The sequence below is a fragment of the Mixophyes fleayi genome, chromosome 1 (genome assembly GCF_038048845.1).
Source record: "Mixophyes fleayi isolate aMixFle1 chromosome 1, aMixFle1.hap1, whole genome shotgun sequence".
NCBI lineage: Eukaryota > Metazoa > Chordata > Amphibia > Anura > Limnodynastidae > Mixophyes > Mixophyes fleayi.
Window position 1 is genome coordinate 297,509,044 of NC_134402.1, and position 13,934 is coordinate 297,522,977.

Sequence of the window (13,934 nt, forward strand, 5' to 3'; positions counted from 1 at the left end):
GACTATTGCAATTCCCTCCTTACTGGCCTTCCCAAAAACCCCTACAATCTATTTTGCACGCTGTGGCAAGATTGATTTTGCTTGCAAATCGTTATTCCTCTGTTGAATCACTCTGTATGTCTCTACACTGGTTGCCTGTTTTCTACCGAATCCAATATAAAATACTCTTGCTAACCTACAAGGCCATCAACAAAGCTGCACCAACATACATCTCCTCTCTTGTCACAAAATATCTACCAACTCGGCAACTCCGTTCTGCACAAGATCTGCGTCTCTCATCCACACTCATTACATCCTCCCATTCCCGGTTACAGGACTTTTTCCGGGCTGCACCCACTCTATGGAATTCTCTCCCTCGCACAATAAGACTTTCCTCTAGTCTACAAGCTTTCAAGCGTTCTCTGAAAACCCACCTCTTCAGACAAGCTTATAATATTCCTTACCCACCCTCTTAACCTCACTACACTACCCTATTACCACCTGTTATACAACTACCCCTTGACCAACATTGTTGTGTGACAGGATCATTTAGCTTATGAGTCACTTTTACCTTTGCAGTCTGGCTGGGCCGACTGCAAATGTAGACTTAACCTCATGTGTCAAACTCCCATTGTCCAATAGATTGTAAGCTTGCGAGCAGGGCCTTCTCACCTCTTTGTCTGTTTTACCCAGCTTGTTTATTAGTTTAATATGTTTTTCTCCAATTGTAAAGTGCTACGGAATATGTTGGCACTATATAAATAAATGATGATGATGATGATTTTAAAGAAGGTACATTTTTATTGTGATTTCATTTTTCTTTCTCTCCAGGGGTGTGCAGCTGGTTCTACTATGTAACAATGCCCATGCCAGCTTCTACCTTTACAATTGCTGTTGGAAGTTGGACAGAAGTTAAAGAAAATAACTGTAACTCTGTGGAAATGCATAATTTATCTAATTTTATGCCATTAAAAACAGATGACAAAAGGTTGGTGGTGTTATGTCATTGACATTGTTTTATATTTAATTTAAAGAATTTTATTAAAATAATTATCAAGTATTGTGACAACATTCCATTAAATGAATATTGTAGAACTGTAATCACTGCTTTATTTCTGAAACATATACAGAATTGTACAATCCTAATTTTAACTCAAATCCAAACAAAAAATGCAATACTTTTCTATGCAGGAATGTTGTGATACATTGTGCATTATAGTTATTTAGCTACTTTTCTCTACATGCCTCTGAAATTAACTTACATTGATAATTTGCTGAGTTCTTCCTGTTACTCAAACAATAAGCTGCACATTTTTAAATGTGACACAAATATCAACTTTAAATTTCAGTGTACAAATAAGCTATCAAATATTTGTGTGCTACATGAATAAACAGTCAGTATTTAACATATATACAAAACAGAATACTAATTTCCACCCCTTGCATTATAACATGGTTTGTCCAGGAGACTTAAATAAGAAACTTTTTAATTTAAGATCCTTAATGAATCAGGCCCGTAATGTATACCCTACAAACAGTAGTGTCTGCCTAGTCATTCTGCTGAATGCGACTGTAAGGTTCTCCACAGAAACAGCCATAAGCAATTGCATGCAAGTAGCACTATAATATTTAAAATGATTTATTAAGAGACAGCAACAATTAAGACACTAATCATCCACTTAGACTTTTGCAACATAAGAATCCACATTTTTATCTTGTCTTTATTTTGCTGCCCCAACACCTGCTATCTGAAACAGATGGCTCACTATTTATCTTGGTTATACTGTCCAACTGTACTAGTTTCCCAGGGCTATCTCTGGAAATGCCCCTATTTTCAATGTTGACCAATTGCACTGTTCTATTTACAACTATTACATTATATCAGGATATATTATCTTGTATTGATTGCAATTTTAACTCCTTTTTCTTTGGATTTATTAGTAAAAGTTTATTGAAAATAAGAAGGCTCTCTTGGTAATAAAATGATAGTTATTTACTAATATAGGGAGTCCCAGCTGTCCCTGGTGAGATTAAAACTCACTCATTGACCATGAGTGGTTCAGCATAAAACTTGTCATTTCTGTCACACTGTTTGAACACAGCTGGAGTGAGCTCATTTTAAGGTCCGTGTGGAAGAACAGATATGTTGCAGAAAACTGGAGGCAGAGAAAATGAGGACATAAACATATATTAGTTTCAGGATTAAATAAAGTTGTTTCAAAGATCAGTCTGTGAACGGTTTAGGCATTAGTTTTATTTCTGCTTATTTTTTATTTTATATTCCTGAAATATTCATATTAAATGGACAATGTTGACATTACATCCATGTGTGTAGATGTTAACTAATGTATAGGACTGATTCCAGTTATGGTATTTACAATTCAGAATAAAGACACTTATTTAATCTTTTTCTAGACAATTCTGTAATATAACTGCTTTTCTATATGGTTTTACTCCAGATGTTCCAAAAAAAGTATTTGATTATTAACTTTTTTATGCAAAACATTCCTAAGACTCCCTCACAGTCCTAGTGGAAAGAACCTGCTAATGACTATTTGATATTATATATATTGAATTGACTAAATTCTTTGAATTGCTAATCTACTCAGTGTAGTACCCACAATTTTGTCAGTGTATATTTACCTTCATTGTAATAACTGCAAGACATTTATATGCAGCTTGTTTTCCATTAAATTGTATTAGGTGAATGTTGGTTGTTTTTATCCGGTGTTCCTTATTCAAGCCACAGTCGCTCCTTTTCACTTTATTTCTTATTGTTTCATTTATATTTATTGGGATTCAATTGAAAAAGACTGTTTTATTTGATTGCTACAGACTGAACAATTTTTTTTACATGCACTGCAAGAGTGAGGAATTCTTTTCCATATGTCCTTTGTGTGGTTTATCCAAGTCACTACTGTAATGTTTGCTTGCTTTCTTTGATTCTATGGGTGGATTACAATTGGCCGCGTTTCTGTAAAAAGTAACGCAGCATTCGCACTATTACCAATATTACGGTAATTGTGCACATAATTCCCATTAATACGGTAACTTCAATACTCGCCGAAATCTGTGTTAAAATTACCGTATTAACAGTAATACACTTAGCGTGGTGCTATTCTGGGGGAATTGAATTCACCCCTGTGTGTATATGCGTGTATTGGTAGAACTATACGCAGAAAGAGATTCACGTTTATTGCTCTTCTATTTCTTTGCACATGTTGTTTTGAACTCCATCCTCCATAAATCCTCTGATATTAGTTTTTTTTTTGTGTTTTATCTGGAAATGCCCTGTTATAAGCATCTTATCGCTATCCAATAACGATTGTCCACTTCCAGTGATGTGGTTCCAAAGCACAATGTGATTTAATAGCAAAAAGTAGCAGAGTAAAAATCCAAATAAAATAAGTACAGCTATTACTTAGCAGACGCCCTGGATCCAGTATACAGCATTCAATCCAGATAACTAATATATTGATTTGAAATGACTATATCCAATTATCTGACTTCGACAGCCCGATCCACCTCATTTTTATGATACAGTTTAACACAACATTAATATCAAAGGAACCACCAATATATTTTCATATTGCCAAAAGAAGCATCAAGGTAGTACTGCACAAAGCCACTGTCTGTGAGAAACCTTTGTTTTCATACTATCTTGTTGTTTGAGTTTAAAGTCAGTATTTTGTCTAGTTTATGAGCAGGCAATGTAGATGCTGTCCCATCCAAGAATGTTTAATAACCTTTTTCATAGTTTATAAGGAAAAGGGGAATTATTTTTAATGAGTAAAAGCCAGACCTAAAAGCACAGTTTCCAAACAGATTGTGTTTGCTGCTTTGCATTTTATAGTTAAAGGTTTACTACTGCAGTAATTGTCAGAATATATCTACTACATCTGCTTAAGATATTTATATTTTTGGGTTTAGGGACATGACAACTTGATTGGTAAGATTTGAATGAAGATGTACTGGCATCTAGGTGCAATTTCACATTTATATTAAAGATATAACAATATGTTATAGACGAGAACAAAGGCAATGAATATGAAAATGTATTTTAATTTGCATTTTGTCACAGTCACTTGTGTTTTGCCTTTTTAGATTGCTTGCACTAAAAACTTCACCCCCACATACACCACTACCATTATCGGTGTCTCAGAGAACCAGGGACACACAGAATATAAATGTCAAAATTACAAAAGGGTTTTACAGTAGTTTGAAAGGGGTTGCTTGAATTGGCTAGTAAATAAGTTTGTGTAAAGTTAATCACATAAGCTGAAGAGTTAATGTCAACTGAGCTCATAACATATGTATATATATATACAAATAGTCATTATAAAAATACCTTGTGATAAACCAGGATATCTAAAATATTAGCTCACAGCTAAATGTAGAGAAGGATGAACTCATCCAGACAATAGATAATCCCTAAAGTGTCAGTCCTCAAACTAAGGAATTTTAAAAGGCCTCACCTTTAAATAATAAAAGTGCCTGCGGTTGTATATGGTTCTAATGTTCCTTGTAGTTAACAAATCCGTTGTGCTATGCCAGCGGTGTCCAACTGAAATTGGATTCTCTCCACACTTGATGCTAAAATAATCTTACAAAAATTATTTACCTTGCTTTTCTGTGGCACCATTAATCTGAATCTTGGTTGTGACATCTCCTTGTTGTCAGCTATTTGGACAGACTACTTGCATATTTTAAGTTGTGGGTGTCATCAGCGGTTCTGCATGGGCAAGTGCCAGGAGACTTTCCTGTCAGTTCACAGGAATTATATAAGAGGTAAAATGCTCCATTAAGTGTCAGGGCTTGCGCTTGCTCCCTTAGCAGTGCAGTGTCTTTGGTGCTAGCGACAGACGTGCAATGGGCTTCTATAGCTCCACATTGCTATTTTTTTCTGTGACACTCCAGGCAAGTCTTAAGTGTAATTACACATGAAACTGATCAGTCCTATTCAACACACCTCAACAGTCTGTTCTCTGATTGTGGCTAGTGGTAAACATGTTGGACACTGCTAAGCTATACAAACAAATTAAAACCTTTGTCATCATGGGTTTTTATTTACTCTCATTTAGGGCAGCACAGTGGGTGGGGTAGGTTTTTCCAATACTGATATTTCTGAGACCGACTCGTGCGACATCAAAATTCTGAAGACTAACAGGGCGACATGTCAGAAATACAGACTTGCCATTCGACACGGCTTGAATAAATTGCGACTGCAGAAAAGGGCGGCAGTTGAAAATGACGACACTTCAAAAGGCGACACTGACATTTCCGTTGTTAAAGTGACAATGCCAGGACCCGGGGCTTGACCCTAATGTTAACCCTAATACTAACCCTAAACCAAATCCTTATATTAGATTATACTGCGGCGAGTCTGTAGTCGCAGATTATTCAAGCCATGTCGAAAATGTTCTGTGTGTGTGATGGCAAGTCTGTATTTCTGACATGTCATCCTGTTAGTCTTCGGAACTTTCATGTCGCACTAGTCAGTGTCGGACTAGTGACCACCACCGTGCACAGTCCCATCAACTTTAGGGGCATTTCATGGCAGCCCCCAAAGCTACAACTGTGGAAATGATAATGTTAGTAGATATAAATGTTACATTTTTATAAGCATTTTAAATTAATTCCTGTACTGGGAAAGTTTAATAATTTATAGAAAGGTTCACATGCCAGCTGGTATTCTACATAAATGACGCATATGAATAATATGACATCACAAGCCAGTTGAAAATCAATTGACAGAATCGCCAATTGTTTGGGCTATTAGGCAAATAGTAGTGACATGATTTTTGTGCATGTTCCCTTCTCTCTTATCTAACAGATCTTCAGGACAAGATTGTATGCATTTGGAGTACCCTTGTCGTTATAGCAGTCCTGAAGCCCACACTCAGATTTGTATACCTCACCGTGTTTTTGCTCCAGATGTACTTCTAAACAAGTGTAAAGAGGTGCTGTCTCCCCTGCTTCCTCATTGCCTCGAGGCTGCTTATTCTGTGCTGGGCACCCACCCATTCTCAAGGGTTGATATACTCATAGTTCCATCTAATTTCTCCAGTCTAGGAATGGCAAGGTAGGTCTGATATCTTTTTATTATTTATTTATTGTAATTTTAATAATGTTACTATGTGTACAAATATGTTCTTTACCGATACTGGGAATCATCAGTCCTAAAACATACTGGGCCTTATTCAAATCAGAACACGACTTTCGTTTAAAAATGGGCATGGAACTTGAGCATAGTTCTGACTGTATTCAGATACAAGCTGATATCAAGATGAGTTTCAGTTTTAATCTGGGTGTATGTACTCTCTGCACACAAAGTACTTGCCATATGTGAACAAAGGAGATTTGGGTCTGAACATGAATCAGTCTCTCTTACCAGTTTGATTAAAAACCATAATGCAGGGAAACATCATATAAAATCTGGCTTCTATAAATTCCTCCTTCACTCAGTGGCACTTGTTATTTTAATTCTACATATCTAGGTTGTGCGATACTATTGGTATTAGCAAGTTTAACACAACCACATTCAATCATATATATACATATATATATTATTTCTTCTGCACTGTGGTGATCAGCATCATGATGATGCAGATGCTGAATACATGATTATTTATACAATATCCAGAGCTTGTGTCATCAAAATGTTGCACGCTGTCACTTTTAATAAGTCCATTTCTTGTCTGAGACATGCAAGATCTCAGACCAGAAAATAAAAAAGGAGATTACAGAGACTAGACTGTCTACTGATTTACTGAAACTACTGAAAAAAGTGCAGTGCAGGATCTTAGTGTTCTCGATTGGCTATATGTAAAATACTGAAGGTGATCATGAACCTGTTTTTCCTGCCTCCTGCTTCATTTTATTGACATTAATGTTTTCAGTTTCCAAAGCGTGTATAAATTTAACAATTCAAGTGAAGTAAAGAGGAAAATGATATACTCTGTACATAATCGTAATAAACGGATTCAATAACCATTGTGCTCTTAATCCACTCATTCACTAACTTATTCACTGTGTACTTCCTCCTGAATTGGTGTGCACTCCAGTGACCAGCAGAGGTGGGGAAACTATAAGTGAGCTGGAATACTGATGTTCAAATAGATTTGATCTAGCAAGAAGCAAACAAAATCATGCCTCTGCAGTCTGTCACTATGTTAGTGCCACCCTGTAGCTTCACCCTTACATCTCTGACCTTGTCTTGTGGTACATACTGTTAAGTGCGTATTGTCGCTAACCAATAACGATTGTCGAACCTCGATTTGTGTTTCCAACGCACAAAGATTTATTCGCAATAAGTAGTATAATATGTTCAAGCGAAGTGATAATAAATACAGCCGGTACTTATCGCAGGCGCTCTGGATCCATTGTGCAGTCATTCAATCCTGAAGTCTGGGGACAAGATGTCTGAACACTAGATGAGAAGCTGCTGCTTATATGCACACAGAAATACAGTAATACAATGGAGATGGTATAGCTTGCTTCTATTGGTCCAGGTTTCAGGAAGGTCCAAGGAGTTGTCATCATTGGCTAGTTCATACTAAAGAATCCAAAGGAGGGGGTCATCTCCCCAGGGGGTATGCTCTGCTCTTCCCGCCAAGATTCCTTAGTCTTAAGTAGTCCATAATTCCCTATCATTCATAACTTGCGTATGCACTCTTCTCAGAGTGAACCAAACAGTAGCAAATGTTAAGAGGTTTTTTATGATACCACACATGATATGATTCCTTCAACCTGTTCCATATATTTCATTAATATGCATATAACTTTAATATAAAACATAAATACTACTATATTTAGACATAACTGACTATGTGTTGCAACTACCATTAATGTGTACTATTTTACAAGTATGCGTGTTTGTGCGAATGTATGGTAAAAGACCAAATACTGTTGCTGCCACGTGTAGTAGCTGCGTACGCCCTTTCACGCCGTAGCGTGCCCTTGCACGTCGTAGCGTACCGTACGCATCTTTTCAGACAAAGATAACCAAGTTTGCTCGATTTTAATTGAAATGACTTTATCCAATTTGCTGACTTCGACAATACCTACCCATCCACTCCGCGTTGCCTCTGACCTCCGCCTCAATTCGCCTCTCATCACCTCATCCCATGCTTGCTTCCAAGACTTCTGCCATGTTGCCCCCATTCTTTGGAACTCCCTACCCCGTCTCGCTTGACTCTCTCCCAACCTTCAGACGCTCACTGAAAACTTTTCAAGCTCACCTATCCTACCACCTCCTAAACATTCTGTCCATCACCTCCTCTTCCTTGCCTGCCATCTCCATTTTCTCCCAATTGGTCCTACTGTCTCTCATCACCTCTCACTCTAGAATGTGAGCTTTCACGGGCAGGGCCTCTCTACCTATTGTCCCATGTCTGTCTACTGTCTGACTCCCTTGTGTGTCCTGTCGTGTATTTTGCTGCACTCTGTGTGAGTCCCTATAGCATCACTCACACTCATCAGTGCTACTTATGTGTATTACCTCATCTACTCGTTACTTCCTTCTGTTTGTGGTGCTACAGAATCTATGGAGCCTAATAAATAAATAATAATATTTACTGTTAAGCATATAGCCACATTAGTGTCACTATTTAGCGTGTACTTTTTTACTATGTGCTGTGATTGGTATCTGTGTTTGAAGGTGTAAATTCTAACATTGGCCCAGTAGCACATGACCTCAGGTTTCCTGGTTTGTGCACAGTGGTCGTGTTTTTTTACCTATAGGGTTCAATTACTCAATTTAAGATTTTTATGGGGTATTTCCAACCAAAGAGGAATATAGCATCATATCAGTAATTCACCATAATGGTAAATTGACTTATGTTATTCAAGCTTAACATACAGAGCATCAGTACAGTTAGGGTCCTCAGAGCTTCCATATACTTCTCAGATCTCAGGCCTCCATTTGCCATAAAATGCCCGCACATGCCACTCCAACCTTCCACTTGCTCCAAAACTCCCCCCACTTGCCACAAAATGTCCCCAAATGTGATGTCACTTAGACCTGCTTGCCACAAAATTCCCCCATGCTCTCAGATGTCACTTGAAAAAATCCATATGCCATATAATGCTTGAAACAAATTGCTCCCACATGCCATTGAGATCTCTCTCTTGCCATAAAATGCCCCCACATCCCACTCGAACACCATATTTGCTCCACAAACTGCCCATATACCACCCAGGTCTCTCACTTGAAATAAAATCCTCCATATGCCCTCAAACCCCCATAGGCTGCAAAATGCCCCAACATGACGCACAGACCTTAAGGTTGCCCTGTCACTCAGTCCAGAGGAGGTCATAAGATGCAAAAGTGGGCTGCTCCCATCAAGCCCAGGCTTATTATCTGCTTTACAACTATACAGCCTTGATAGTATAGTCTGCATTGCAAAGATATACATGGATGTACCCTAAAGTAAAAATACAAAAAAGCAAAACAAAAAAACTCAATGATTAGTAAAAGTAAGGGTCCATTGATGCCTTCCAAATCAGACGATTAATAAGCAGAGAAAGAAAAAAGAAAAAGGTTTAATTGCTTCATAAATATATACATTTACTTGCAATGCACTGATTCCTTTCGATGATTCTCTATAGTGCCTCATCATCTGGACCCTGCCCTGCCTTCAATGCAATCTACCTCATACCACCTCCCACAGGTCTTTCCACTTTCCCCTACTTTCTGTTGATTACCCGCTACCTTTGCGCTCTGCTATGTATATACTCATTATTTCTATTCACCCCCTATTTGACTCCTGCTTAGCCATCTCCTTTTTCCCAGTGAGCCTCTCCTATCTTTCTACTGTTTCAGCTGCCTTACTCTTACTGCCCATCTCCTACTGTTCTACTGTCTCTGTTACCTCACTCAATCTACTATTTCAACTACCTCACTCCATCATTCCTGCCTCCAGGACTACTTCTGCTTTGCTCCCCACCTCTGAAATTACCTCCCCCATTTTAACAGACTTCCCCCAACCTCTAATCTTTTAAATGCTCTCTCAAAACCCACCTTTCATGATCACCTTCTTCCCACTTTCCACTGGCTCTTTTTGCCTCGGCTTCCCCTCTACACTATAGCTGTCATGATCAGCGCCCTCCATTGTTTCTGTCTCATGTCCGTACTTTTTTTTTTTTTTATCTACCTTGTTTCCTCTGTCATGCACTATTTTTATTTTTAAATTGAACTTGTATGATTTTAGTGTAATATTTTATACATGCTCTGTTTTATGCTCGGGTTTTATTTTGTATGCTGTATATTGCTGTCTATTAGGCGCTGCTGAATCTGTGCCGTCCTTTAAAATATGATGATGATGACTAAATACTTAGCTCAGATTATATGGTTTTGATATATAAATGAAGTAAAAAAGTCTGGCATGGACTTTTACATAATTCTTTTTGAGTAAAGGGAGCTACTCTAAATTTAAAAGAGAGGTAAGATAGTTCAGTTCTTTGTCTTCTAAAGTGTTCTTCTTTTTTCTTTGTGGTTAGTTCCACTTTAAATTGATGGAGCTTTTTATTAATATCACTAAAGAGTTAAATTAGTTGATTGTCCTGTATCTATCAACCATGTATAGTGAGTACAGGTTATGTATGTGTGTACATATTAGTGATGAGCGGGCTCGGATTCTCGCAATCCGAGCAGCCCCGAACAGTGCAGATTCGAGCCCGATCCGAGCACTGTTCGGGTATTCCCGCCGATGGCCACAATGAAAACGAGGCTTGACGTCCTAATCCCGCTGTCGGATCTCGCAAGATCCGGATTCTTTATATTCCCCGCTTGCCGCCGCCATCTTCACTCGGGCATTGATCAGGGAAGAGGGAGGGTGTACAGCGCCGTCCCGGACCGGCAGACTGTTCAGGTACTAGCAGTAGCTCTGGTACATTATAATAACATAATGTCACTTCCTAATCCATCATTGTCCTGTCTCTCCCACCAGATTGTAAGCTCTTCTGACAAGGGTCCTGGTTGTATTGGTTTAAATGTGGCATCTACTGTGCATTATATTAGATGTGAATGTCCTCTGTATGGTATTTTATTACATATGATACATGTTATTACTGAATGTGATCATGTTATATTATTTATTATTGTTTTGCAGTATTGTTCCATCACTGCCCACATTGTGAAATATACAATGTGATGTTAACTATCTTTTAGCATATCTGTGACCATGGAGCTTATACTCTAGAGATGACAGAACTGGTCCAATGGGGCTTATATCTTACATTACAGGTGTATTGGGAGGCAGTGTACCACAGAGCTGGCAATCTAGTTATATACGATAATGTGACATCCTGGTCAGTGTAGCCTACAGTCTAGTAGGGTAACATGAGAACTTACAGTCTAGAGTAAAGGTGTATTGGGAGCTTATATTCCGCAGAGCTAGCCATCTAGTGTTACCGTGTAAGGGAGGCATAGAGGGATCTCTGTGACTGGTTACTCCTGGCACATGGAAGCCTCCCCTGTCCTCACATTCTCCTCCCTCCTCCATTCAGCAGAGTTGTATGGACTGAGAGGGGCAGAGGTCACTGGGCTTCTCTTTGTGACTCCTGACAAAAGCTTCATTTTACCAATGTCCCTGGGATGTAACAGGCTGGATGTGCAGAGTCCTGGAACGGTCTGTGTGTAGCAGAGGGACGCACTGTATACTGTGCAGGAATAGAGGAGAGGTGCGGAGATCTGCAGGGTATGACATGAGGCCTCTGCACGGCTGATTGGTGGACACGGTGTAAGTACTGCACCTCTATTATATATTATAATTCTAACTAGTACTATCTGCGGTGTCTCATATCGGACAGTATTACTCTGCTCTGAGTGGGGTATAGAATCTGGAGTCTGCTGTGAGAGAGTATTACTCAGATCTGAGTGGAGTATAATCTCTTGTATCTGCTGTCAGAGAGAATTACTTAGTTCTGAGTGGAGTGTAGTCTCTAGTATCTGCTGTCAGAAAGTATAACTCAGTTCTGAGTGGAGTCTAGTCTCTGGTGTCTGCTGTCACAGAGTATTACTTAGTTCTGAGTGGAGTATAGTCTCTGCTGTCACTGAGTATTACTTAGTTCTGAGTGGAGTATAGTGTCTGGTGTCACAGAGTATTACTTAGTTCTGAGTGGAGTATAGTCTCTGTTTTCTCATTTATGTTTTAATATATAGTGAAGTATGGATGAGGTGTGCAAATATATTTTTTAGTTCAGGAAAATGTGAGGTGAGTGAAGTACAGGTGCGGTGAGTGAGGTATAGGTGAGGTGAGTGGAGTACAGATGAGATGAGTGAAGCACACGTGGGATGAGTGAGGTATAGGTGAGATGAGTGAAGTACAGGTGAGGTGAGTGAGGTATAGGTGGGATGAGTGAGGTATGAGGTGTTCTGAATAGACTGGAAATGAGTGAAAATGAATATTATTGAGGTTAATAATAGCGTATGAGTGAAAAAAAAAACCAAAAAACTGGATATTAGCAGTTTTTATGCTTTTTAAAAAAAAAAAAAAATCAGAACCCAAAATCAGAACCAAAACCTTGAGGGGGGTGTTTTGGCATAACCCATTCGAACCCAAAACGCGAAAAAGTGGCCGGTGCACACCCCTAGTACATATATTTATCATGAGCATATCCTATGATATTTTAATTTGCTTTTGCAGGATATTGTACAGTCAAGATATCTAATGAAATTATTTTTTAAGATTTTAGCTAATTTATTAATCTGTTAAATATTTGGCAGCAGTCCTCTGGAATCATGCTGTTTTGCGGATATAAAGATGAAATTGTCCAATCTCATCTAGTTGTTGCTGAACAGAGACTAAAGGACATAGAAAGGCTCATTTAGGAGAACGTGTAATTTGGTGGTTTAAGCATGTGGCTGATTGTGAAAAACGAATGCCTTTCAATTCTGACTACTGCCATTATGTAGATTTGTAGAGATCATTTTATCTGCACATGTTCCAATTCATCCATCTGTAATTGAGTTTTATAACAATGTCCTTACTCTTGGACATAGTAAGGTTAAGCCTGTGGCCCCTCTGTATCCCAAAAAGAACAGTAGTTATCTTTCTCAAGCCCCATATGCTCAAATTTCACTTAATCCTCGTTGTTTGCTATATAACCACGTTCCCATATGTTTGCAATCAGGGATGTCAGCTGGAAAATCTGTTTTCCTGATTAAAGAAAAAAAATAGCAGGAACATTGTTTATTTACTCCATGTCATGTCCTGAATTTTGACCAGTAAATGTTTTAATTCTATAAATGTCACAGAAATCTTTAGTTAACAATGGACATCTACTAATTAGTCTTTTGATCATTTATATGTAGCTAGCAGTCTTAGCAGCTGCAATTTGCTCACCGTTTCCTGTGTTTAGTTCAGTGAAAACTAATTTCTCTGGTGCAGTAGTATGACTCACTTAAAATTAGTTTAATCTTCATGTCATAAATTGAAATTCTCTCTTTCATATTTTATTTTTACTTGGACATTACAAATTGCATACCCCTAAACTATATCCTCTATAGAGGATAGTCTGTTTTGGCCTCCGCTTAGCTTGTCCCTCTTTTAGTACCAGTTGTCCCTCCTGCGTATTATTGTAAAAAAAATGTATGGGTACGCATCCATTTTTATTTGGATATGCAATGAGTCTGTAACTGTATAACAAGCAGAGCATCTGTTCAGGTACAAGTTTCTATTTACATATTTGTACTAGAACATATGCTCAAGTGTCTCCATTTAAAATCTTGGAAGTTGTGAAATTGACATTTATATTAACAGGGGTGGAATGGCAAATTTTAATATAGACAGCAAGACTAACAAGCCAGTTCTAATTGATGAAATTACTTAGCCAGGTGTACAATTTCTATGAAAATAGAATAAGTCCATAGTGTTATTAATGTTTGTAAATAAAAAAAGATAAGACTTGGGGCAGTTACACTTTCACTCTGATACTGCATGTTTATGCTCTAT

The 13,934-nt window shown here is 38.1% G+C and overlaps 1 protein-coding gene across 1 annotated transcript in view; it reads left to right on the top strand.

The window, feature by feature from the left end:
* The window catches only part of AOPEP (aminopeptidase O (putative)), a 466,448-nt gene that overhangs the window by 106,670 nt on the left and 345,844 nt on the right, over nt 1–13,934 (top strand). The window contains exons 4-5 of the mRNA XM_075211079.1: nt 811–967; nt 5,813–6,061. Of these exons, the coding sequence (XP_075067180.1) occupies nt 811–967; nt 5,813–6,061 (406 nt within the window). The remainder of the gene's footprint in view (nt 1–810; nt 968–5,812; nt 6,062–13,934) is intronic.